Source organism: Spermophilus citellus (genome assembly GCF_964194105.1).
Source record: "Spermophilus citellus genome assembly, chromosome: 4".
Taxonomy (NCBI): Eukaryota; Metazoa; Chordata; class Mammalia; order Rodentia; family Sciuridae; genus Spermophilus; species Spermophilus citellus.
In genome coordinates this window covers 136446018-136472947 of record NC_138185.1, presented here as the reverse complement: position 1 = coordinate 136472947, position 26930 = coordinate 136446018, and the positions used below count along the sequence as shown (strand labels likewise).

At 38.3% G+C, this 26930-nt stretch overlaps 1 protein-coding gene and 1 pseudogene across 3 annotated transcripts in view; both read left to right on the top strand.

Annotated features, from left to right (window-relative positions):
* The first annotated feature begins 4045 nt into the window (after positions 1 to 4045).
* The window catches only part of SNAP23 (synaptosome associated protein 23), a 39112-nt gene continuing 16227 nt past the window's right edge, over positions 4046 to 26930 (top strand). For both annotated transcript variants that reach the window (XM_081289616.1, XM_081289615.1), the window contains exons 1-5: positions 4046 to 4165; positions 22397 to 22499; positions 23488 to 23529; positions 23937 to 23985; positions 24686 to 24803. In XM_081289616.1, coding sequence (XP_081145742.1) covers positions 22443 to 22499; positions 23488 to 23529; positions 23937 to 23985; positions 24686 to 24803 — 266 coding nt within the window. In that variant the 5' untranslated portion in view covers positions 4046 to 4165; positions 22397 to 22442. The remainder of the gene's footprint in view (positions 4166 to 22396; positions 22500 to 23487; positions 23530 to 23936; positions 23986 to 24685; positions 24804 to 26930) is intronic.
* On the top strand, positions 17080 to 17808 carry LOC308647268 (mediator of RNA polymerase II transcription subunit 28-like; annotated as a pseudogene). The gene has a single exon. The product of its transcript is annotated as a mediator of RNA polymerase II transcription subunit 28-like (transcript).

The following is a 26930-nucleotide window of genomic DNA, read 5'->3' as shown; positions in this document are numbered from 1 at the left end:
ACCTCGCCGTCGTCGCGCTCTTCCCCCTGTCCCCCATCCCCCATCGCCTTTCTCAACAATCGAGCTTTATTTGTACACAAGAGAGTGAACAACGGACACAGGGGAAGAGGCTTTACTCAAAAAGAATGGAAGAACAAAGGCAGTCCGCTGCACCAACCTTTCTGAACCTTTTTCATTCTCCTTGCTCTTTCTGGGCCTCTAGTTTCTTTCCAAGTCCCCCCACCATAGGTAGTGACAACTGTTTGGGCTTAATTTCCAAATCACTCATTATTTGTAAAACGTATTGAAGTTCAAAGGAAGGTACTAGATAGAGCCTTAGTACAGACAGACCCAAGTTCAAATCTCAGCTTATTTGTGACGTTGGTCAAATTGCAAATTTTCTTGGAACTTCAATTTTCTAAGTTAAAATTAGGTTTAATACCTCACAGGGTGTTGCTAAAATGAAATGAAATAGCAGAGGTCAAGTACTTATCTATGACCGTTGCCTATTAAACAGCATACATTCCCTCCTTATTTGTGCCTAAAGTATTTTTTTATTATTAAACTTAGCTCGTACTCATTCCCTGGGAATTCTGTATTAGTGGCCAAGACTAGTCAGAAAAAAAAAGTTACATTAAGGTTGATAATAATGTGAAATGTTGCTACTCCTGTATGATTGAAATTAAAATAACATCTCTACTTAAGTAGACCTTTAATGCCCCAAATCAATATAAGCAGCTACCTTAATCTATGTATAAATCCAGATTTGCTTCTAGAGGTTCAGGAAACTCCCAATTCTGTATTTGTGACATCACAAATCTTTGAGATATTGAAGGTCTGTAGTATGCTGCTCATTCCACTCCTTTAAAGTCATGCCATGGAAGAACCTCTTTACCCTATAAGCTCAGGACCATAGTCAAAGTCAAATATGGTCAGATATTGGTGAACATCAAGGTAATTCTAGATCAGGATTTCTCAACCTTTAGAATATTGATATTTTAGAGCCAGTCAGGGTGATGCATATTTGTAATTCCAGAGACTTGTGAGACTGGGGCAGAAGGATCACAAGTTTGAGGCCAATCTGGGCAATTTATTGAGATGCTGTTCTCAAAAAATAAAAAAGGTCTGGGGAATATGGCTAGTGATTAAGCTCCCCTTGGTTCAGTTCCCAATACCAAAATAGTAATAGTAGTAATAATAATAATAATAATAATGCTGACAATGTAGCTCAGTGGTAGAGTGCTTCTGGTTTCAATCCCAGTACTGCAAATATATATGTATGTGTGTGTGTGTGTGTGTGTGTGTGTGTATATATATATATATATATATATATATATATATATATATATATATAAAAAGAAAAGAAGGAAAAAAAAGAATTTTAACATTTTGGAGCAGATAATTCTTTGTTGTTAAGGGCTATCATATGCATTATAAGATGTTTAGCATCTTGGACACTACATACTAGTAATACTCTACCATTCTTCATCGTCAAAATAATTAAAAAAACATCTCCAGACTTTGACAAATGTCCACTGGAAGACAAAACTGTCCCTGACTGAGAATCATGATATTATATCCATGACCATCTCAATCCTCAGTGAACTCAGTCATATATTTCCTTCACCTCTGCCCTCAAAGTGATTACTGTTTTGGAAAGCTACAGAGAACAGAAACTGGTGAGTTCATTTCCAACCATTTCAAAAAGTCCCTCTACACTGCTTATTAATCCTTACTACTTTTCCAAAGCTTCTCAACTTCCTTGAAACTCCCAATACTACTTCCCTTTTTGTCAGCAGATGACTTTGTCTCCTACTTTACAAAGAAAATAAGTCCTCAAATGAAAACTTATTTAATTACTGTTATTAAACATACAAACACTTCCTTTCATTATAATTGAGGTTATTTCCTTTCTCTCTCCCTTTCTAAGACTATTCCTCCCACCAGTGCCTTGAATTGCCTCCCTCCCCCCCCCTCTTTTTGTTGTTGTTGGTAGTGATGGTGGTGGTGCTGTACCACTGAGTTACATCTCCAGCCCTTTTATTTTTAATTTTTGGTACTGAGGATTGAACCCAGGGTTATTTTACCACTGAGCCATATCCCCAGCCCTTTTTATTTTTAATTTGAGACAGGGTCTTACTAAGTTGTTTAGGGTCTGGCTAAATTGCTGAGACTGATCTCAAACTTGTGATCCTCCTGTCTCAGCCTCTCAAGTCACTGGGAGTATAGGATGAGCCCTCATGTTTGTTTGTTAGTTGTTTTTTTTTTTTTTTTTGTTTTGTTTTGTTTTGTTTTTGTTTTTTTTTTTGAGACAGAATCTTTTGTTAAGCCACTGAGTCTGGCCTCAAACTTGTGATCTTCCTGCCTCAGCCTCCAGAGTAGCAGGTATTACAGATGTATGCCACCAATGCTTAGCAAACTGCCTCTACCCTTACCTCTCAAAATCTTTAGCTTCTTTCTTTCTTTCAATCAACTTTTTCTCAGATGGATCTTCTCTATCAAGCTCAAGTTTCTCTTGTATTAATTTTAACATAAAACCCAACAGCAAAAACAAATGAAAACCTTGACCCTTTATTATCCTCTCTCCCTCCTCTTGGCAAGGCGAAAGTTTCCAAAAGCATTGTACAACTTGTCCTCATTTCTGCATTTCTCTGAACTACTGCAATCTATATTTCAGCCCCATCATTCCCCTAAACAGTGTCACTAAGATTGCCAATGATCTCTGTTACTAAATTCAAGACATTTCTTCAGAGCTGGAGATATAGCTCAATTGGTAGAGTGCTTACCTTGCATGCACAAGGCACTGGGTTAAATCCCCTGCTCAAGAAAGAAAGAAAGAAAGAAAGAAAGAAAGAGAGAGAGAGAGAGAGAGAGAGAGAGAGAGAGAGAGAGAGAAAGAGAGAGAGAGAGAAAGAAAGAAAGAAAGAAAGAAAGAAAGAAAGAAAGAAAGAAAGAAAGAAAAGAAAAGACTTTTTTTTTTTCAGGCTTCATCTTCTTTAATCTCTTAGGAATAGAGTACTACTTCTTTGAAAAACTTTCCCCTCTTTTTTTCCAGCATTTTGTCTTTTTCTTAGAGTTGTGTGGAAGAGTTCCTGGAGCGGTGGTTATAAAACAGTCATCTACTTGCTTAAAATACATTAATAGCTATCAGTAACCGCAAAACGAAGGCTAGGCTCAGTAGTCCAAAATTCTAAGACCTTCCAAGGTCTGGCCATGTCACGTTTGGGAAGGGAGGTTAGTTGTGTCTGCCCCCTCCTTCTGGGGATTGAATCCAGGGCCTCACATAAGCTAAACAAGCGCTTTACGACTGTTATATCCCCAGCATCACCCCACCTCCAGCTCCCACTTTTCTTTTTCCTTCTTCTACTTTGTTTTTGCTTTTGAGGCAGGGTCTCCCTTTGTTACCCGGTCTGACCTGGAACTTCTATGCTTAAGCCATCCTCCAGTCTCAGCTGCCCAAGTTGCTGAGCCACCATGCCCTACTTGTTGCCAGCCGTTTATAGCTTATTTTCCCCTACACTCAGGGATACAGGATGAGCTCTAAGCCTCTAACAAGGATGAAATACAAGACATTTCCTGAAGGCGCTATGTTGTTCTTGGCATACCCTGTTTCCATAGCTTGGAAAACTAGCTCCTTCCCTCCCGGACTTCCGGGGAAACTCCCATTTATCTTTTAAGACTCGCAAGGTCACTTCCTCAGGTAACCCTTTTAGACACCCCTAAGAATAAAATGTTTTGTTTATTGTAAGTCAAAGGCGCCTCAGATTGTATATGTGCCATGCATCGTACTGTAGCCACTATAATTTGTTAACCTATGTATCTCCCAGTCTCCACGGATCAAAGGCATTCTAGTCACTTTTTTTCCCCCTCAGTGTTCATCCCGCAGTCTCTGGCACACGGATGCTTTTGGCAAATGTTGCACGAACGCCTCCCACCTGCGGGCGAGACGGGAATCTATCCGGTTAACGGGTGAATTTCCCCAGCTCTCAGCCTGCGTGGCACGGAGATTTAAACCTACCGCACAGTGATTGGCTCTAGCTGTAGGGTGTGTCTGCGGTCAGGGAGCCCGAGAAGAGCGCAGGCGCGTGGCTTGGGGGCACGCAGGCGCGACAAGGGCGCTGCTCCCGGTCCGGTCTGGTGGTGTCCGAGCTGCCGCGGCCGGAGAGGAGTGGCCCGGAACTGCTTGGTGAGTCTCCAGGAATGGAGCTGAGGTAGCTAGCCGGGAGGAAGGTTGGGATCATATCTTGAAGATAAAAAGAATATCGTGACGGTTGGAAAGTTAGTGGGGTCGGACTTAAGAGTTGGAGGGGGCCCTCCGGCCCAGGCTTGGCCGACTGGGCCCGGAATGAGGCGAGGCACAAGAAGAAGTTCGAAGGGCCGGCGGAGGAAAGATGACCTGATCCTTGTATTCGTCTTCGAAACCACACAGATCAACTCTCAGTCCCTCACCGTGTTGATGTGGTCGGGATTAATAGACTGCGTGGTGACCACTGTAGTCAAGTAGTTGTAAGATAACTGTTTGAAGGACTCCGAGGTTCATGGCTTTGGATAGCCCTTGCCTGTCGAGTAGAGTTCGTCCTTATCTTGCGGTTTTTCCGCAGAGACACAAAGAAAAGGATCAGTGAAAGAAAGTAGTAGGGGGTTAGAAACTACCGTAAAATGCAGTTTAACCCGGTCCTTTGTTTCCTCTTTAATCATTAGTCATTACAATATGAAGAAAGGCAGCTGATGATTGAGGAAACCGAAAGATATCAAAGTTGGGAAAAGTGGACGAGAAGGGAGTGTCATTTTACCTTTTGCTGTTTTTCATCTGCCAAGATGGGAAACCGTGGCTGGAGAGGGGAGTTTGGATACTGGCAGCTTTCTAACAGCGTTCCCTCAGTTTTGTGAATAGCGTAGCTTCTTAATAGCAAATATTTTAAGAATTGAGAGATCTTACTCCACCTGTTCAACTGCCCTTTAAGACTGGTTCTTAGGTATAAAATACTAAAAGTGCAGACATGGCCAGATAAAAAATGGGTTTTCCCACTTTCTTTTTTCCTCCGTTCTTGCCTGTCCTGGGAAATACCACACTTGAAACTCATGAGACATAATTAGCTAGAATACTTTGAGGTCTAATCTGAATATATTTTATAATAAAATAAAAAAGTAATATTTCTGCTAACAGCTAAGTTGATGCCTAAGGCATCTGATGATTACTTTGTCATTTGTTCTTTTGGCCAGAGATATTGAAAACACATTCTTATTAGCAGATATTAGCAGATGGGGAAAAAAACCTTTTCATGTTATCATGCTCCTGTGACAGATCATGTGGAAATAAGTTAAATGATCATATAACAACTTGCAGTTTAAACAGTTACCAGTTTTGCTAGTTTTTTTTTTTTTCCTTTAGGTGCTTTGAAGTGTGTGGATATGCCTTAGAAAATCATTGTTTCTGAATAGGAATGGTTCATTGGGCCATTATTTTCCTAACAGTATTACACTCTTTCCTAAAAACAGTAGAATTTCTATAGGCATTTTGGTATTTGTTTAACTGAATGAAAGTACAGTATACAAGTTTACTTAACTAAAGGTCATATCTTTTCTCATCATTGGGAACACAACATAGAACCAGGAAGAAAGCATAGAAACAAAAACAGACAATGTGCCCTGTGTTTATGGCACAACTATTGGGTCTTCACTAATAAATTATTACCTTTATAATTTTTGCCATTTTATTTATTATTATTTATTTATATTTTGTCATCATTGTTTGGTGTTGGGGATTGAATCCATGACAAGTGTGCACTCTAATACTGAGCCACACCCCCACCCCAAATTTTACTTAATACTTTAAATGGACTTTTTAAAAAACATTACCCTCCCTGGTCAGTGGCACATCACTTGGGAGGCTGAGGCAGGAGGATTGCAAGGTCTAGGCAAGCCTCAGCAACTTAGCAAGGTGCTAAGCAACTTAGTCAGACCTTGTCGGCAAAAAAAAAAAAAAAAAAAAAAAAAAAAATTAAAAGGGCTGAGGACTTAACTCAGTGATAAAACGCCTCTGAATTCAATCCCCAGTACAAAAAAATAAAAAACAAAAATTTTTAAAAAGTTTTCCTCTTCTAAATTGAATCTCTTGAAATCATGGTTTTGATGTATTTTATACTTTTTTTCTAATACACATAATAAATATATAACTAGTCAGTGTATAAGCTACCAACTTTTAAAGTAACATGAAGATTGGACTAAGGTCAATGGACTTGAAAAATCTGTGAGCCCTGTGATGATAATATTTATTATAGTTACCCAATTCTAGCACATTTATCTGGTTTCATCAGATGAAAGCAAATTGGAATGGCAGAAGGGTAGAAGAACATGTTTACTCTTGGATGTTTTTGTGAAATCAGCTGCCTTCTCCCCCCAAATTAAGGCCTTTTGTTTTGTTTTTATATCACATTCTGTACACCTACTTTTTGGCAAGGTCTGCATATGCTAATGTTAGCATTTATAATATGTTGTTTGCATCCAATGGTGCTGAACTTCTTATTCTAGTACCATATTTAGAGGGGCAAATGACAGAGACAGGATTTTGTTATGGTGGAAGGATGTCTGAAACTGATAGATCCTGTGCCTTCAACAATTGGAGGAAGTGGATTATGGAGCCAGGAAACAGCATGCACTGTGCCTTTATTTATTTATTTAGCAATGTTGGGGGTTGAACTCAAGCCCTCCTCTATGCTAGCAAATGCTCTGCCATAGAGCTGCAGTCCTATCTATGCCTTTTTAGGAGTCAGAATGGAAGTGGCCTCTGTTTGCACTCATTTAAATTCACTGACATTTTGGTTTCAGTTTAGGTTGTATTGCTATTAAAATATTGAAATCACTGGTCACTATATTTCTCTGGAATTCCTTCATCTTGTTGGTATTTGTGAGTTCTAAAACTTAGGTTTATAAGTTTTATTTTAACAATATGTTGATAAGTGAGATTACTTTAGATGATCTCTTGTGCTTATAAAATAAAATAGAAACTTATTGGTACAATACACAAATCCTTCACAGTCTATCTCCTTTTTAATCCATCCTGCCAGCTACATGTATGTGAGGGAGCAAGCACCCTCACGCACGCACACACACATACACACACACACCCCTGTCTTGCACTGTGGCATTTCTTTTTCTTTTCTTTTCTTTTTTTTTTTTTTTTTATGGTGCTGGGGATTGAACCCAGGGCCTTGTGCTGTGAGGCGAACACTCTACCAACTGAGCTATATCCCCAGGCCCCTGTGGCATTTGATAATCCAAAATCACAATATTTTTAGAGTTGATCATACTTGGATTTTGATTCACACAAATCAGAATTGGGAGATATTAAATAATTTTTTTCAGTGCTGAGGATTGAATTTAGAGACCTTGTATATACTAAGTATTTGCTCTACCATTGAGTTATACCCACAGTCCCTGAGATGTTTAATAATTATATTGAAAGATTATAGTAGCTTTATTAAGCACTTTGTGCTAGGCATTGTTTTGTTTGGTTTTGGTACTGGGAATTGAACCCAGGGCTCCTGCGTGCTAAGCATATGTTCTGCCACTGAGCTATACCCCCCAATACTAGCCATTGTTCTAAATGCTTTGCATAAATTAATTCAATCCATATAATAATACTTGAAGTAAGCATTATCATCATCATCATCATATCATTATTTAATGAGGAAACTGAAGCATAAGAAGTCAAATAAGCAGTTGTCAGGATTTGAAACCATAATGCCTCCAAATAGGAATACCTTTTAATGTTCTGTGGAATATTATTTTCCAGCAGCCTGAGTAATTTATGCTATATGTGACATCTGATTCCTTGCATCAGAACATTTGAGAAGCTAACAAGACCATCTAAGTAAAATTGGAATCAGAGCCAACATACTAAGATGGATGGGGAGAATGTTTAGACAGAGTAAAGACTTACTATTTCATCTTCACCCCACCCTTGGTATTTCCCTAGCAGATAACTACTTATAACTGTCAGATTGTCTTCCTTAGATAGATTGCTCGCTTCTGGCCCTTTTTTATTTTTATTTTTATGTGGTGCCCGGGATCGAACTCAGTGCCTCACGAATGCTAGGCAAGCACACTACCACTGAACTACAACCCCGGCTCAAGCTTCTGACTCTTAAGCCTCTTTGTTATCTTTCACATATTTAATTAATTTAAAAAAATTTAGTTGTTGATAGACCTTTATTTTATTTTTATGTGGTGTTAAGAATCGAACCCAGTGCCCCACTCATGCTAGGCAAGTGCCCTACCTCTGAGCCCTAGCCCCAGCCCAATAATTGATTTTTTTTGTTCTGATTTTTCTTTTTTTTTTCTTTTCTTTGTTTTATTTATTTATTTATTTATTTATTTATTTGTGGTACCAGATTGAACCCAAGGGTCCTCTACCACTGGGCCACAGTTCCAGCCTTTTTATTTTGATACAGGGTCCTGCTAAATTGCCCAGACCGGCCTCAAACTTTTGATCCTTCTGCTTCAGCCTCTTGAGTCACTACAATTACAGGCATGTGCACCTCACTGGCTGAGGGTTAATATAATTGATTACAATCACATCTGCATCTGACTTCCCAGAATTGTACCAAGGTTGGCAGGGACATGAAGATCAGGTGTTGCTGGGTGCATAGCATACACCTGTAATCCCAGCTCTGGAGGCTAAGGCAGGAGGATCCCAAGTTCAAAGCCAGCCTCAGCCAAAAGTAAGACACTAAGCCACTGAGTGAAACCCTGACTCTAAATAAAATACAAAATAGGACTTGGGGTGTGGCTCAGTGGTTGAGTGCCCCTAAGTTCAGTTCGCAGTACCCCCCCAAAATTAAAAAAAGACCAGGTGTTAGACACAGAGCAATTAAATTACTAGGCACTTGTATAAAACTGAAGTATAGTTTTGGCGGGTTTTTTTTTTTTTTTTTGGTTCCTGATATGTAGTAGTTCTCTCTGACCTGATATGATTTCTGTCTTGAATCATATGCTTTAGTGTACTTTGAAACCAAGATGTTTATATTTGATATGCTTCTGTGGTCTGCCTATCATATTTGCATAGTTTTGGGGCCTCTATGTAAAAACGGTTAAAGTTGTTCATACAGAGGAAGGTAGAAGGAAACTTGAGAGGAAGTAAAAGGAGGAAACTATTTTAATTTAAATGAAACTATGAGCTTATCTAAATGCCTTCAGGAAGAATTGTATTTCCTAATTGGAACATAGTTTCTTTTGGGGGGCCAGGATATGTAGAATATTTTGGAATAATCAAAACCCATAGTTTGTATGATTAGTTCCCTTGTACTTATAGTTTTTGAGGAAGTAGGGTGAACCTTTTTAGCTTTTCATATTAGAAATGGTATCTAGGAGCAAAAATTATAGTCTTAAAGAGAAATTAAATTCTTTTACCCAGTAAACGATTATCTGTTTCTGAATTTCTGATTTATTTTCTTCTACTCTTTTCTTTTTCTTGGTACCAGACATTGAGCCCAGGTGCTTAACTACTGAGCCACATCCCCAGCCCTTTTATATATTTTATTAGGCAAAGGGTCTCGCTGAGTTGCTCAGGGCCTCTCTAAGTTGCTGAGGCTGGCTTTGAACTTGCATTTCTCCTGCCTCAGCCTCCTGAGTCACTGGGATTAAAGGCATGAGCCACCGTACCTGCCTTCTGATTTATTTTCTGTAATCCTTTCTTCTATTCCTTGCATCTATTTTCTATTATTCATCTTTAAATCTTAAAATAGGAAATGTGTAAGTATGTTATATATACACTTACTTGGACTTCATTAGGGCTTAGAATGAAGGCATTTATGACATGAGATATCAGATGTGGGTTGAAGATGATTGGCAAGACTTCACCTTGCCTAAATAAAATGTAAACCCAAACCGTTCAAGTATTTTGGCTCTGATTCCAAGTTCAGCTAGAAACTTTCTAATTAGATCCCACTCTGATGCCAGATCAGTACCATAGACAGAGAACATAACTGATAACATGAGTATAAACACTCAGTTCATTAATAACTGTCATTTTATAAACCTTTACTTTGTGCCAGTCACTGTACTAATCAATTTAGGTACATTAACTAATTTTATTTCTGAAATAACCCTGGTAAGTAGATCTGTTATCTCAACGAATGAGGAAACTGTGACTTAAATAGGTTAAGTAATTTGCTTGGCTGCTGTAGTTTGGATGTGCCACCCCTGACCACAAAGTTCAAGTGCTGAATGTTTCCTCTTTAGTTTAGTATAGTATAGAGGTAATGCAACCTTGTTTGTTTTGTTGAGACAGGGTCTTGCTATGTTCCCAGGATGATTTTTAACTCTTGGGCTCAAGTGAACCTTTCATTTAGGCCTCAAAAATTCAGGACAGGGCTGGGATTGTGGCTCAGTGGTAGAGTGCTCGCCTAGGTGAGACCCGGGTTTGATTCTAAGCATCACATAAAAATAAAGGCATTTTGATGTGTCCATCTACAAAAAAAGATTCATTCTCTCTCTCTTTCTCTAAAAAAATTTTTCAGAACAAAAGGTATCTGCTGTGCTGGGTGTAAGGTAATGGAACCTTTAAGAGGTGGGGCATAGTGCAAGGTAATTAGGTCTTTAGAGGGCACTGCTGGTCTCATAGAGTGCTCTCAGAGTGGGTTTGTTATGAAAAGAGTACACCCCACATGCTTGGCTTCTGTACAACACTGGTTCCCTTTCCATTTCTCTGTCCCAGCCAAGGGGTCTCTCACAAGAAGCCAAACACCTGGGGGCCATGTGATCTTGGACTTTCATCTTTCAAAACTGTGAGCTAAATAAACCTCTTTATAAAGTTCTGTTTTAGTCAGCATTTTCACTGCCGTGACTAAAGGATCGGAGAAGAGGAAGAGTTTATTTGAGGGCTCACAGTTTCAGAGGTCAGTCCATTGAAGGCCGGCTTAATTTCTCGGGGCTCAAGGTGAGACTGAGCATCACGGTGGAAGAGTGTGGCAGAGGGAAGCAGTTCACATCTTGATCAGAAAGCAGAGAGAGTCCACTGGCTAGAAACAAATGTATACCCAAAGCCATGCCCCAATTCTCACCTCCTCCAGCCACATCCTACCACTCTAGTTACCACTCAGTTAATTAAATCACTGATTGGATTAAGACTCTTATAACCCAATCATTTCTCTTCTGAACCTTCTTGCATTGTCTCACACATGAGCTTTTGGGGGACACATCACATCCAAACCATGACAAGTACCCAGACTCAGGTATTTTTGTTATCAACAGAAAATGAACTAAGACACTAGGTATCAGAATAAGGAAGAATTCAGGATCTGTTACAAACTACTATATAATGCTCATTCAATACAGTTTATTTAATTATTCACCTTATCTAGAAATAACAAGCTTAGTAACAGAAGATTTAATAATAAATAAAATCATATACAACCCAAGTAACTCTTTTTTCTTTTCCTTATTTTTAAGTTTTCTTGTAGCACTGGGGATTGAACCTATGACCTCACACATACTAGGCAAGCCGTCTACCACTGAGCTACATACCCAGCCCATATGTGGAATTTTCTTGACTTTGAAATTTATTCTTTTAGTTTATAGTATATCTTCAATAAGTATTTAATCCTTTTTATTTTTTTTAGCTGTGGATGGACATAATACCTTTATTTTCTTTATTTATTTTTATGTGGTGCTAAGAATCAAACCCAGTGCTTCATACATGCTAGCAAGTGCTCTACCACTGAACTACAATCCCAGCCCCAAGTATTTAATCTTTTATGATGATTTTAAATGTCTAAAAACAGATTAGTGTTTGCAGATATACTAACATAAAATTCACAACTTTTAGGAGCTGGGAGAGTAGCTCAGTGGTAGAGTGTATGCTTAACATACATGAGGCCTTTGGTTTGATTCCCAGCAACACAAAAAACAAAACAAAGAACTCGTCCCCAGCACCAATAATGATGATGATGATGATGATGATATCATCTTAATGAGATTTTACTCTCTTGTACCAACTGTTAATAATAGCCAGAAAGTCAGTTTAAAATAACTTTATGTTGTTACGAGATAGAAAACTTGGGCTTTCTTTTTATCTTTAAAAATAGAGAAAGACATGTTTTCACAATTCCTGTACATTGCTTTAAATACAGACTGCACTTGGATCTTTCAGGTATTTTTATCTTCTTTTTTTTGGTACCAGGAATTGAACCCAGGAGCGCTTAACTACTGAACCACATCTTTAGCCCTTTTTATTTTTCATTTTAAGACAGGGTCTCACTAAATTGCTTAGGGCCTTACTAAGTTGCTGAGGCTGGCTTTGAACTTGGGTCTTTCTGCCTCAGCTCCTGAGCTGCTGGTTCAAGTATATTTCTTAATGTAACCTTCTGTTTTTCACCCACCACTTTTCTTGGAGAAGAAAGGAAGTGACGCATTGAATATAAAATAAAAATATTATTTATATAAAAGCCAGCAACTGTCACTCATTTTAACTAAATCTCTTTTTTTCCTTTTTCTTTTGGTACTAGGAATTGAACCCAGGGTGCTTAGCACTGAGTCACACTCCCAACTCCTTTGATTTTTTTTATTTTTAGTTTTGAGGTAGGTTCTCCTAAGTTGCTGAGGGCCTCACTAAGTTGCTGAAACTGGCCTCGAACTTGTGATCCTCTTACCTCAGTTATCTGGGTTGCTGGGATTACAGGTTTACGCCATGCTGCCTGCCTTAATTAAATCTCTGCATGAATTTTTTTTTTTTGATGTGAGCTTTAATGCTTCTGTCTGTTTATTTTTTATTTTTTTTATTGTTGGTCGTTCAAAACATTACATAGTTCTTAATATATCATATTTCACAGTTTGATTCAAGTGGGTTATGAACTCCCATTTTTACCCCGTATACAGATTGCTGTATCACATCAGTTACACTTCCATTGATTTACATATTGCCATTCTAGTGTCTGATGTATTCTGCTGTCTATCCTATTCTCTACTATCCCCCCTCCCCTCCCCTCCCCTACCCTACCCTCCCCTTTCTCTCTCTACCCCCTCTACTGTAAATCATTTCTTCCACTTGTATTATTCTTCTCTTACTCCTCATTTCCTCTTATATGTAATTTTGTAAAACCCTGAGGATCACCTTCCATTTCCTTGCGATTTCCCTTCTCAATCCCTTTCCCTCCCACCTCTCATCCCTGTTTAATGTTAATCTTTGTCTCAAGCTCTTCGTCCCTACCCTGTCCTTGGTTACTCCCCTTATATCAAAGCAGTCATTTGGCATTTGTTTTTTAAGGATTGGCTAGCTTCACTTAGCATAATCTGCTCTAATGCCATCCATTTCCCTCCAAATTCTATGATTTTGTCATTTTTTAATGCAGAGTAATACTCCATTGTGTATAAATGCCACATTTTTTTATCCATTCATCTATTGAAGGGCATCTAGGTTGGTTCCACAATCTTGCTATCGTGAATTGTGCTGCTATGAACATCGATGTAGCAGTGTCCCTGTAGCATGCTCTTATTAGGTCTTTAGGGAATAGACCGAGAAGGGGAATAGCTGGGTCAAATGGTGGTTCCATTCCCAGCTTTCCAAGAAACCTCCATACTGCTTTCTAAATTGGCTGCACCAATTTGCAGTCCCACCAACAATGAACAAGTGTATCCTTTTCCCCGCATCCTCTCCAGCACTTGTTGTTGTTGGACTTCATAATGGCTGCCAATCTTACTGGAGTGAGATGGTATCTTAGGGTGGTTTTGATTTGCATTTCTCTGACTGCTAGCGATGGTGAGCATTTTTTCATGTACTTATTGATTGATTGTATGTCCTCCTCTGAGAAGTGTCTGTTCAGGTCCTTGGCCCATTTGTTGATTGGGTTATTTGTTATCTTATTGTCTAATTTTTTGAGTTCTTTGTATACTCTGGATATTAGGGCTCTATCTGAAGTGTGTGGAGTAAAGATTTGTTCCCAGGATGTAGGCTCCCTATTTACCTCTCTTAGTGTTTCTTTTGCTGAGAAAAAACTTTTTAGTTTGAGTAAGTCCCATTTGTTGATTCTAGTTGTTAACTCTTGCGCTATGGGTGTCCTATTGAGGAATTTGGAGCCCGACCCCACAATCTGTAGATCATAGCCAACTTTTTCTTCTATCAGACGCCGTGTCTCTGATTTAATATCAAGCTCCTTGATCCATTTTGAGTTAACTTTTGTGCATGGCGAGAGAAAGGGATTCAGTTTCATTTTGATGCAAATGGATTTCCAGTTTTCCCAGCACCATTTGTTGAAGATGCTATCCTTCCTCCATTCTGCATGAATTTTTATACTGTAGCAGAAAATAGTTTGGCATAGGAAAGAACTATAAAATTTATATTTTTTCCATCTTCCTTTTAATTCTTACTCATTATACTTTTTTGTTTGACCACTTTCTGCCTTCATTTTTTTTTTGTCATTCCTAAGTCGTTCTTATTCAGCTTCCCCACCCCACCCCCTTTAATCTGTCTTTTAAAATTGAGATATAATTCACATAACTTGAAGTTCACTTTTTTTTTTTTTTGGATACCTAGGATTGAACCTAGGGGCACTCAACCACTGAGCCACATCCCCAGCCCCCCCCCCCTTTTTTTGTATTTTTTATTTAGAGACAGAGACCCACTGAATTGCTTAGGGCCTCACTAAGTTGCTGAGGCTGGTTTTGAACTCCTGATCCTCCTGCCTCAGCCTCCTGAGCCGCTAGGATTATAGGTGTGTGCCACCATGCCTGGCTTGTAATTTCATTTCATTCTTTTTTTTTTAAATTTAATTAATTTATTTATTTTTTAAATTTTAATATTTATTTTTTTTAGTTATCAGCGGACACAACATCTTTGTTTGTATGTGGTGCTGAGGATCGAACCCGGGCCGCACGCATGCCAGGCAAGCGCGGTACCGCTTGAGCCACATCCCCAGCCCATTCTTTTATTTTTAATATCTGAGGATGCTAATCGTTGATAGGAAAGTTAGAGAAAGAAGATGCACTGGTGGTGAGGGGTAATGACAAAAGCTTGTTATAAATTCTCTATTCCAAGCTAAGTTCTCTGTTCTCTTCATAGGATCCTATTTTGATCTTTTTTTTTTTTTAAGTATTTTTAGTTGTAGATGGAACACAATACCTTTATTTTATTTTATTTACTTATATATTTTTTTTAAAGAGAGAGAAAGAGAGAGGGAGAGAGAGAATTTTTTTAATATTTATTTTTTAGTTTTCGGCGGACACAACATCTTTGTTTGTATGTGTGCTGAGGATGGAACCTGGGCCGCACGCATGCCAGGGGAGTGCGCTACCGCTTGAGCCACATCCCCAGCCCTATTTTTTTTATTTATTTTTATGTGGTACTGAGGATTAAACCCTCGAGGCAAGCACTCTACCACTGAGCTACAACCTCAGCCCTTGTCTACTTCTTAGAACTCTTATCATAAAAATATTAAGAGCTTGTTCAGACCCCACTAGAACCCATTCCTGCCACCAAATATGTCCTGCTATTATTATTTTTAGACTTTTATGGATTGAAATTGTTGATTATCCATAGTCCCACAAATTATATTTACTGTGTTTGCCAACTGGAAGACTTCTCTTATATGAACTAGGATCTAGAATTTATTGCTTGTCTTTGTTTTCTTTGGTCTTATAAATCTACTTTCTTTGTTGTCTTAGCTATCATATTTTATGATAAAAACAAATGTATGAAATTTAAAATATAACTTCATGGTAAACTACTTGGAAAATTGGGAAAAGAAGAAAAGCCATTCCTAGTTCTGTGAATACCTCCACAGCCATTGACAGTATTTTGATTACTTCCCTGCTAAACTTTTTTCTACTTAGATTTTATTTCCATTGTAATTCTAGCACATTATTTTTTTAGTCCATCTTTGTTTACCTTATATTCTAGTCATCATAACTTTAGTCCTTTTTGTGGTTTGTGTCATTTTGTTCCTTATTTGCCCAGTCTTAGCCAGAAAAACAACATTTAAGGCATATTTTATTTTATTTTTTAGACATACAAAGCTATGTATATATAAATATACAGATATAGGTATCTATATCTATATACATACAATATGCAATATATGTATATATGCATGTATACACACATATATACACATATATACATATATATAGAGAGAGAGACACTTTTTTTGTTGTTCAGAGGTGTCTAACAGGAAACTTGGTTTAATGTTAACCTGTGTGATATTTGTCTTGATGTGTACAGTCTCATGACTGCCATGAAAAGAGATGTGTAGTCTATACAATATCATCAGCTTTAATATTCAAATTTAGCTGGACAGATGGAACAATGAATAGTTAGTAACTGTTATTCTCAGTTACTTTCATCATAAGTGTCACTCAGTACTTTTAATAATGTCAACAATTTAACATTGTTGCTTAACTTTTATTTTGCCTATTGTTTCTGCTTCAGTAGTAATATTCTAATGCTTATGGAACACCAAACATATGCCGGGTGACTTGCTAAGCCCTTTGCATAGATTATCTATTTTTTTTTCTCCCAGTACTGAAGATTGAACCTAGGATTGAACCCACTGAGCTACATCCCTAGCCCTTTTTATTTTTTATTTTGAGACAGGGGTTGCCCAAACTGGCCTTCAAACTTGTGATCCTCATGCCTCAACCTTTGAGTCCCTGGGATTATAGGCATGTGCCATCATTCATAGCTGTTTTCCTTCACCCAGTTTTAAAAAAGAAGTTAAGAAAGTTAAATTGAGAGTCATCTAGTAAGTCTGGCTAGTTTTGTTACACTCTAGCAGATTTGCAAAGACCAGTGAGTCTGGGGAGTATTTTTCCTTGTCAGTCTTCATCCTTCTTAAAATTTTGCTTTGTCTCTTCTTAATTTTATTTATTTGTGGTGCTGGGGATAACCCAGAGCCTTATGCATGCAAGGCAAGCACTCTACCAACTGAGCTATAACTCCAGCCCTCTTCTTAATTTTATATACCATAATCATGTAGTTAACACTCTCAGGCATCCAAAGAAAAATCTTCAGCAGCTGTGTCCTAATGTTGGCATGTCAAATACATGAGAACTTTAGAGATTCTGGATCTTTGCTTTGTATGTCATCTCTTTAGGGAATTAAAAAAAAGAAGAAGAAGAAAAAGAAGAAGAAGTAGTTTAAGCAGAACTTTGAGTTCACTGACCTCACTGTCTTATCAAGAGTAATTCTTCACGTCTACCTCTCAATTTCATCTGCATTTTTTTGGGTACTTAAAAGGCCTGACTCTTGAGTGGGCCATGTCTTGCCACGCCAGACGGGCCATTGCCATTGAGTCCCAAGGACTCAAAGGCTGAGGCATGAGGATCACAAGTTTGAGGCCTCCACTGGGTGCTATGCCCCACCCCCTGCAACCCCCACGGGGACTCCTGGGCCAGGCTTCGCTTCTTCAGGCAGCGCCTGGCACACCAAAAACTTCTAGCAGCACCTTGTTGGATGAGTTGGAGTCGTCATTCGAGGCTTGCTTTGCTTCTTTGTCAGGATTATGTCAATAGCACCAATCAGGAAGAAATTCGAACTGGTGTTGATCAGAAGTTTCTGGATATCGCAAGACAGACAGAATACTTTTTTCTACAAAAAAGATTGCAGTTGTTTGTCCAGAAACCAGAGCAAGTTATCAAAGAGGACATCTCAGAACTAGGGAATGAGTTGCAGTGGAAAGTTGCGCTGGTGCAAAAGCACTTGACAAAGCTGAAGCATTGACAGCAGGTGCTGGAGGATATCAGTGTGCAACACAAAAAGCCGGCAGAAGTCCCTCGGCCCCCTTGGCCTACCTGGAGCAGGCATCTGCCAATATTCCTGCACCTTTGAAGCAGACCTGAGAGAGGTCTGGCCTACAGGGTAGCCTGTTGCAGACAGTTCCTCTAGAGCTCTCTGTGTGGACATGGCATTTTAGAACAACTATTTGCCAGAGAATGAGTTGGTGTTAATTTTATTTCTACCTAAAAATTTCCCCAATTTTTATGAGCTGTTAATTACTTGAGTACTTTATAAAATGCTTGGTAGACAAAGTGAGGTTTCATTTTGTTTGCTTTGTCTATAGCAAAGTTTAGACTATTAGTTTGCCACAGGGTTTTTTTTTCCCCCCTTGGCCTTTTGCTCCTTTTTAAAATTTTATGTAGTTTATATATAGTCCCCCCCCCCTCTGGTTGTTAGTTTGTTATAATCTGAGGGGAAAAATTAAAGTAGTCCTAGAATCTGGGGAGAAAGAATTTGGTTTTAGGCCTTTTACGGTTACTACACATCCATGGTAGTAGAGAAAAATATCTAAATTTGCTGTCTCAAGACTTTGAACTACCTCAAGAAGAATCTAATGCAACATTTGTAATGCTTCCATAGCAGTACAGAGTGCAGATATTTTGTAAATATGACAGAAACAAAGGTTAAACTATGCTAGGTTAGCGTAGTAATATTATAGTAGATCCTTAAGTTGATGCTACCTTTTGTTTGGCTGAGTTTATGTGTTGTGTGAGTTTATGTGTTGTGTGGTGTTTGCTGACTTGAGGGAGCTGTATTAGGAGCACGACATGCTGGAGGCCTTGTAGTAATGAACCTGTGTGAGTAACAGAGCAGACCCAGTCTCCCTAGCGTGACAGCTGGCACACAAGTGATGGACAAGGAGTCAAAGCTTGGTCTGATTCTTTTTCTTTTGAGTTTTGTTTTGTTTGCTTGTGATTTTGTTTTACTTTTTGGAGAAAAGGCAGTTTACATGAAGGACAGTTCTTGCTCAGTGGATTTGATTCTAAGAGCCTAGGGCTTTGGGATGGAGGGTGACCTGCAGAGTGAATGAACCCCAGCTGCTCACCTCCACAGAGAGCATGTGAGTCCTCTGTGGGGAAGATATTTTGCCGTCTTGTCAGAAGAGGTTTTCTTTTCTCCATTTTACGCAACTCTTAGATTATATCCCTCAGCCAGTATAGACACTTCTCTGTCTTCTGAATAGTCAGTAGGTCTGTGGCTGTGTCTTGGTTCATTTTGTCCTTTCCAACCCTGAAGATCCCTCCCCATGTGCCTCGATATCCACTCATGTTCCTGGTGTGGCCTGGATGCTACCTGGTCCACAAAGCCTCTACTCCATTCCAGGGCACAGGACTTTTATTCCTTCCACTGTCTTGTGGGTTAGTGAATTTTTTTGTGCCCCTTGCTGCATTGTATTCTCATGGCAATAAGCATCACTCCCCTGGAATATACAGGAACATGTGTTTTGTACTCACTTTGTATATACATTATTCATTTTGTTTGTGAGCTGTGAGGATGATAGTTGGTTTGTGGATCTATGACCTGTGATGACTAGCCTGAGGCCAGTGTATCTCCCCTTGGTGGAGTGTATAGGTCAAAACTTAAAAGTTATTTTTTACTCATAGGGTTTTAACTTGGTCATCTCATGCTAGTTAGAAGCTCTGATTGGCAGCTTTAAGTTTCCTGATTAAAAGCCTAAATAAATGCCCAGCGTGATGGCACACACCTGTAATCCCAGTGGTTCCAGAGGCTGAGGCAGGAGGATTGTGGGTTCAAAGCCAGCCTCAGCAAAAGCCAGGTGCTGAGCAACTCAGTGAGACTGTGTCTCTAAATAAAATATAAAATAGGGTTGGGGATGTGGCTCAGTAGTTGAATGCCCCTGAGTTCAATCACTGGTATCTCCCCCCACATCCCCCCCACCCCAGCAAAACTAAGTTTGAGGCAGTCTTTCAATGATAAAAGTGTTTTTGGTAAAATGATCAGAAACTGTTCGACCTGGTGCTTAATGAAAATGTTTTGAATGAATGTATATATAAGTTATTGTCATTTCTTTATATTAATTCAGAAGTTATCTGTCAAATAAATAATGATTTAAAAGAAAAAAAAAAAAGAAGGCCTGACTCTTGGAATCAGGCCTTTGTTGTACTGGGACATTCTACCACTGAGCATCATTCCCAGCCCTTTTTAAATTTTATTTTGAGACAGAATCTCACTAAATTGTCCAGTTTGGCCTCAAACTTGTGATCCTCTTGGCTAATCCTTCCAAGTAATTGGATTACAGGCTTGTGCCACTGTGTTTAGCACACTTAATTAAACCTTAAAATGGCCAGGCACAGTGGCACACACCTGTAATCCCAGAAAGTGGGGGGCATGTAGGGAGAAGGTGCTGAGGCAGACAGATTGCAAGTTTAATACCAGCCTCAGCAATTTAGTGAGACCCTTAGCAAGTTATCAAGATCTTGTCTCAAAATAAAAAGGGTTGGGGATATAACTCAGTGGTAAATTGCCTCTGGTTCAATTCCTAGTACCTTAAAACATTTATTTGGAACAGTAGAATTATGTGTTGCCTTCTTCCATTTGACATGTATTTGGTCATCAAAGATGATTCTATTAAAAGTAGAAGTTGGTAGTAAATCTAGTACTAGTACCACTAGGATTAGTAATATTCCTTACTAAAAGTGATTGAAAAGGTTTGGGTACTTTTGTTTGTTTTTGTTTTGCTGTGTTGAGGTTGAACCCAGGACCTTGAGCATGCTAGGCAAGTGCTCTGCCACTGAGCTATACTACCATCCTCTACTGAAAAGGTTTGTATCTGACCAGCAGGCTGTTCATGTAAAAATAGTTTTTGGTTCCTGATTCTAGTGGTGGTTTGCAGTCTTTTTACTGCAGTTAAATGTATCTTTGTTCCTAAGAGTCACTTTACTTTGAAAGTACACCCTGTTTCTCTATTTATTTGTTCATTTAGCACATTTTCAGAGTAGTGTTACTGTCAGATCTTGTTAGGTGTTAGAGATACAAAGATACAACAATTACTCTCCAAGAGTTGTGCCTTACCTGGGTTATTAGGTTTTCTGTTTATCAGTGATTAGTGCATAGCAGGGTTTCTCACCTCAGCCCTTTAGCATTTTGGCTGGGATCATTCTTTGTTAAAGTACTTTCACCAAAAGTGTTAAAGGGTGTTTAGTAGCTTCCCTTTCCTCTGTCCACTAGATAGAAGCCAGTAACATCCCCACCCCTCAAGTTGTGACCAAGACTGATTCTAAAATGTGAACCAGACTTTATCTTGGTCATTGACAGAGCTTTGATAAATTAGTTTTCAAAAATTTAATATAAAGCTAGTAAATGTAAAGATAAAAAGAACCTAGAGCCATCCCACAGTGCTTATTACTTATGTGACTTCTTGTAATAGTGGAACTGAATAATACCTAACCAAATGTTTTATTTTTTAAGTTGAATGTCTACAGGGTTTTTTTGTTGTTGTTTCTGAGTTACTGTGTATTAGAGAAATATTGTTTGTTTTCTTAGAAACTTCAATAAAACAACAAATAATTGGATGGCAGGAGTCTCTCATAATAAAAACCTTAGCTCTTTTCTGAGTGCTTTATACCCTTTCTTTGTTAAGAATGAAAAATAAGGGGAGGGTTGGGAGGGGTTTTGAGGGTAGGAAAGATGATAGAATGAGTTGGACCTCATTACTAGGTGCATGTATGATTGCATGAATGGTGTGTCTCTACATCACGTACAGCCAGACAATTGAAGTGTTGCACTCCATTTGTGTATGATGAATTAAAATGCATTCTGCTGTCATGTACAACTAAGTAGAACAAATAAAAAAAACGAATGTGGGGCCGGGGTTGTTGCTCAGCGGTAGAGCACTCGCCTAGCATGTGCGCACCCTGGGTTCAGTCCTCAGCACCGCATAAAATTAAATAAAGATATTGTGTCCAATTACAACTAAAAAATAAATACTTTAAAAAAAAGAATGAAAAATATTTCATTTTCTCCTATGACTATCTTGGACAAGTGGCATATTTTAGAAATGAATCCTGTGTTCTTCATTCACAACACTTTGAAATATGTTACTTTCCTTACTTAGACTTTATTCAGACAACGTATGAAGAACATTGTACAATCAAGAATAATTCTCCTCCTCCTCCTCCTCTCTTTCTCTCTTCCTTTCTTCCTCTCTTTATTTTGTGTGTGTGGTACTAGAGATTTAACCCAGGGGTGCTCTACCACTGAATGACATCCCCTGCACTGCCCCTTACCTCCTGCCTTTTTTTTTTTCTTTTTGAGACAAGATTTTGAAGTTGCCCAGATTGGCCTTAAAATTGATTCTCCTGTCTCAGCCTCTAGAATCGCTGGAATTACAGGCATGTGCCACCATACTTAAGAATTAATTTTAATAGTCTCTTGAAGCTTGCCTTCCAATCGGATACCTTGTTTTTCAAAGTAGAGGGAAAGAGTACTTCACCTGTATTTCAGGTTCACCCTTGGTGCTAACTAACTACCATTAAACATCCGCTTTTCCTCTCTTAGCCTTAATTTCTATGATTTAGATAGACAGGTAGATAAAGAGATCAGATATTTATCCTGTCTGCCTATGAACCTAAATTTTGTAAATCCATGCTCTTTGCTCAAACAAATGTTCATGTATCCTTATTCTTATAGATTATCTACATTTACATTTCTGTGCCTGATAGAATTTCGATTCATCATGGATAATATGTCATCAGAAGAGATTCAACTGAGGGCTCACCAGGTTACTGATGAGGTAAATGTTTTAACTTAGAATTAAGTAATTGATTCCACTTCAGTTTCACAATGGAGGGGTGAGAGGATCTTCTTAGTGATCATTTTGGATTCTTCTATGTTGCTTACATCAAAGAATTCCTTTGCCCCATAGTGCCATTACTAGCTCCTTTTTCCCTTTTTCCTTCAACTCACCAAAAAACTATATAGGTAAAAACAATTTAAAGAATTTTTTTTTTTAAAGGCAAATCATTACCTACTTGCATTCTGGAAGGAATTCTGGACACTTTTTTTTTTTTGGTACCAAGGATTGAACTCAATGTGCTTAACCCTGAGCCCTTTTTTTTTAACCTTTTTTTTTTTTTTTTTTTTTTTTGAGACAAGGTCTCACTAGGTTGCTTACAGTCTCCCTAAATTGCTGAGGCTGGCTTTGAACCTGCGATCCTCCTGCCTCTTGAGCTGCTGGGATTACAGGCATGTGTGCCACCATGCCTGGTGGGACTTTGGTTTTTGTTTAACAGTTTCCTGGTATCTGTGTAATATACTTCGATTTCTACCTACATTAAAATTTTTTTTTTAAAGAGGGAGGGAGGGAGGGAGGGAGGGAGGGAGGGAAGGAGAGAGAGAGAGAGAGAGAGAGAGAGAGAGAGAGAACTTTTTAATATTTATTTTTTAGTTTTCGGCAGACACAACATCTTTGTTTGTATGTGGTGCTGAGGATCGAACCTGGGCCGCACTCATGCCAGGCGAGCGCGCTACCGCTTGAGCCACATCCCCAACCCCCTACATTAAATTTTTATGAACCCTGTCAATGTTGCATTTCTCTTAAGAAGTACCTGGTAGGAAGAAAATTACTAAAAGAGTGGTGGCCAGAGTTCTTTGTTTTGTTATGAAGGGATGGGCTGGCAGTTTTTAAAAATAGAGTAGCATCATGAATATGACCTGCAATCAGATTTTTTTCTATACATTTTGCATAATTTGAAATACTAAAAATCTGTATTTTTTCGTAGTCTCTGGAAAGTACAAGAAGAATCCTGGGTTTAGCCATTGAGGTAAGAAGTATTTAATCATTAAGTATAGAAATTTATAGGAGGGATCCTAGCAGCACTAGCTGGAATTGGTGTTGAAGGGTATCATGTCAATACACTTTATTATTTTAAACCAACAATTGCTAAAATTGTCAAACCATGCACCAACGGGCCTTTTCTGTTTTCCCCTTTGACAGTATTGAAATATGACAGGGAGGATGAATTCACCATGAGTTTGTGACCTAATTATTTTGGGGGTTAATATGTTAAAGTGTGTTGGTTTAAGATCACTAGTTCTATCTGTAACTCTAATCCTCTGAGAACGTGGATTTCTAAATGATTCTTTCTTGCTCTTTGTCAACTCTTATAGGTTTTGTTTCTGTTATTTTGAGTTTGTTTTGTTTTACTATCAGCTTCCCCCCTTCTTTTAGTCTCAGGATGCAGGAATCAAGACCATCACTATGCTGGATGAGCAAGGGGGTGAGTTGAAGTTATTAGCAGAAACTCTTTATTTTGACTTACTGTGCTAAAAAATCCCTGTCAAATTACCTACTTATAAATTTCAGCTTTTGGAAATGCCTTCTTCTTGTAAAATAAGAGTGATATTTTTCTTAATTGTTTTATAATTTGAATTATATCATGTTCGTAGCTGGTTTGGAATGAGAGACAGCAGTGCCTAACTGTATACCAAGTATGTGTTAGGCCAGTGTGGCTTATTGTGTGCATTGGTTATATATACCTTAGATATTATGATACTCTTGCATCATCTTCAGAAATCAAGTCCTATAACAGGCCTAAATTCTGATGAGCTTAGAAATATTTAATTTGAGCTAGCCTTAGGTAATCTGGTCTAATTTTTATTAGTCTTATAACAGCCCTCAGGTTTTGAGCCTATTAAGAGAAGGGAATCTGGTCTGGGCACAGAAAAGTTGGTTTTAAGAGTTTTTCTTTGAATAGTTTTCTTTAGTACAATTTTTTCCACATTGAGATGCCAAGTACCTTAGGATCAGGATGTAAAAGATTATTTTCATGTTAATAATTTCTAATACTAATATGACTTCTGACTCTAATATGTTCACTGTGGTGAGTTATTGGTAGATTTGAGGTTGAATTTGCTGCTCTATAATTCTGATTAACACTGAATGCAACACAAAACTTAATCTCCACAACTCATTCTTAGAACAACTAAACCGAATAGAAGAAGGCATGGACCAAATAAATAAAGACATGAGAGAAGCAGAGAAGACTTTAACAGAGCTCAACAAGTGCTGTGGCCTTTGTATCTGCCCATGTAATAGGTGAGTTGATAAATCAAGACCTTTTGAAAATGTATAAATGACAGTGTACCTGCCCTCCACTCCTCAGATTAAGTCAGAAGTATGACAGGGTCTGTGTTGGTCAGCTTTGTGTCACTGTGACCAAAATATCTGACCAGAACAATTTGGAGGAGGAAAAGTTACATTTGGCTCATGGTTTCAGAGGTTTAGTCCATATCATGCTGCTTCTATTGCTCTGGGCCCAAGGTGAGGCAGAATATCATGTTGGAATATGACAGGGAAGATGAATTCACCATGAGTTTGTGACCTAATTATTTTGGGGGTTAATATGTTGAGTGTGTTGGTTTAAGATAGCTAGTTCTGTCTGTAGGTCTAATCCTCTTTAAGAATGTGGGTTTCTAAATGATTCTTTCTCGATCTTTGTCAACTCTTGCAGGAATACTACTCACCTCATGGTGGCTGGGAAGCAGAGAGTGGGGAAGGACATCAGGGAAGATGAACCCTTTCAGGGCTAGCCCCCAGTGACCTATCTTCTCCAGTCATATCCCACCTATCTACAGTTACCATCTAGTTAGTCCATTCAAACTGGGATGGACTAATTAGGTCATAGCTCTCATAATCCAGTCATTTTTACCTTTGAACTTCCTGTATTTACACAGGAGCTTTTGTGAAACACTTAATATTCAAACTGTAATAGGGCCTAAATGAGGAACTTTGTTATAGACAAACTTAAGATATTTCTCTTTCAATCAGATCAAACTTTTCATGTAAATAGGCATGTTCTTGGAAACTGTGGCTTAATTTGACTTATTCTGATGTCCAGTTTCAATTTGTATATGAAAAGATTGGAGAAATATGTATACCCAGATGATAAGAACAGGGTGAAATTATTGCCTTTTCCTTTCAAACAAGAAGGGTTAACAAAATACAAATTCTATAGTAGGCACATGAGAAATGGCTAAGGGAGTAAAGGATTTGGACCCTGTTTTCAAAAGACTTATCATGTGGCTGGATATATGAGAAAGCATAGCAGAAAATATGTAAATCTTGTGTTAGATCATATGGTATCTACTAAGGCTAGGAATATAGAACTAATAAAGGTTAGGTTAGGGAACATCTTATAGAAGAGATAGGACATGAGTTGGGTTTTGAGTGATTAGAAGGATTTGGATGAACATAGAGGAAGTGGGTGCTGGGAATATAGCTCAGTGGGAGTTCCAAGGTTCAATTCCCAGCACCAAACCAAACAAAACATGAAGTGAGAAGGAGGGCATTTCCTGTGGAAAGTACAAAGTAAACAACAGTAAGGAAGAGATGAGAAGTAGAAATAAGATTTAAGTAGATAGCAGATGAACTTATATACCAAACTAAGAACTTGGTAGATTACAAACTAAGAACTTGGTAGATTGACATTTATGAATACACACTAGGAGACTAGTTAAAAACCTTTTATTAGTGAGGCCTGTAAAATAAGACTTTAACCATAAAATTAGAGAAAAAATTGTGAATCAAAGACTCACAATTTATTTTAAATTCACATTTATTTTAAATTGACTATTGCTTATGAAGAGGGAAGAATCAAAAAAGACACTAAAGATTTGGAGTCTCTAGTAAACCAGGAGATGGAAAGTCTTCAACCCATTTATGTACAATGTATGAGATTATGCTTGATATAAGGAATTCATTCTTTTTGGTTACTACTGTGAATGTTACATTCTCTACTTAGCCCTGGGTAAACCAAACTTCATGTTGTTGATGAATATTGTATGTATTCAGACTAAGAAGAATTTTGGACTTCTGTTCGAAGGAGCTCATCTTTGTTCTTTTTTTTTTTTTTTTTTTTTAAAGAGAGAGAGAGAGAGAATTTTTAATATTTATTTTTTAGTTTTTGGTGGACACAACATCTTTGTTGGTATGTGGTGCTGAGGATCGAACCCGGGCCGTATGCATGCCAGGCGAGCGCGCTACCACTTGAGCCACATCCCCAGCCCCTCATCTTTGTTCTTAAAAAGCAATTAACAAGGGCTGGGGATAGTGGCTCAGCCATAGAGCCTTTGTCTACCATGTGCGAGGCCCTGGGTTCTGTCCTCAGCACCACATATAAATAAATAAATAAAGGTATTATGTCCAACAACAACTTAAAAAAAT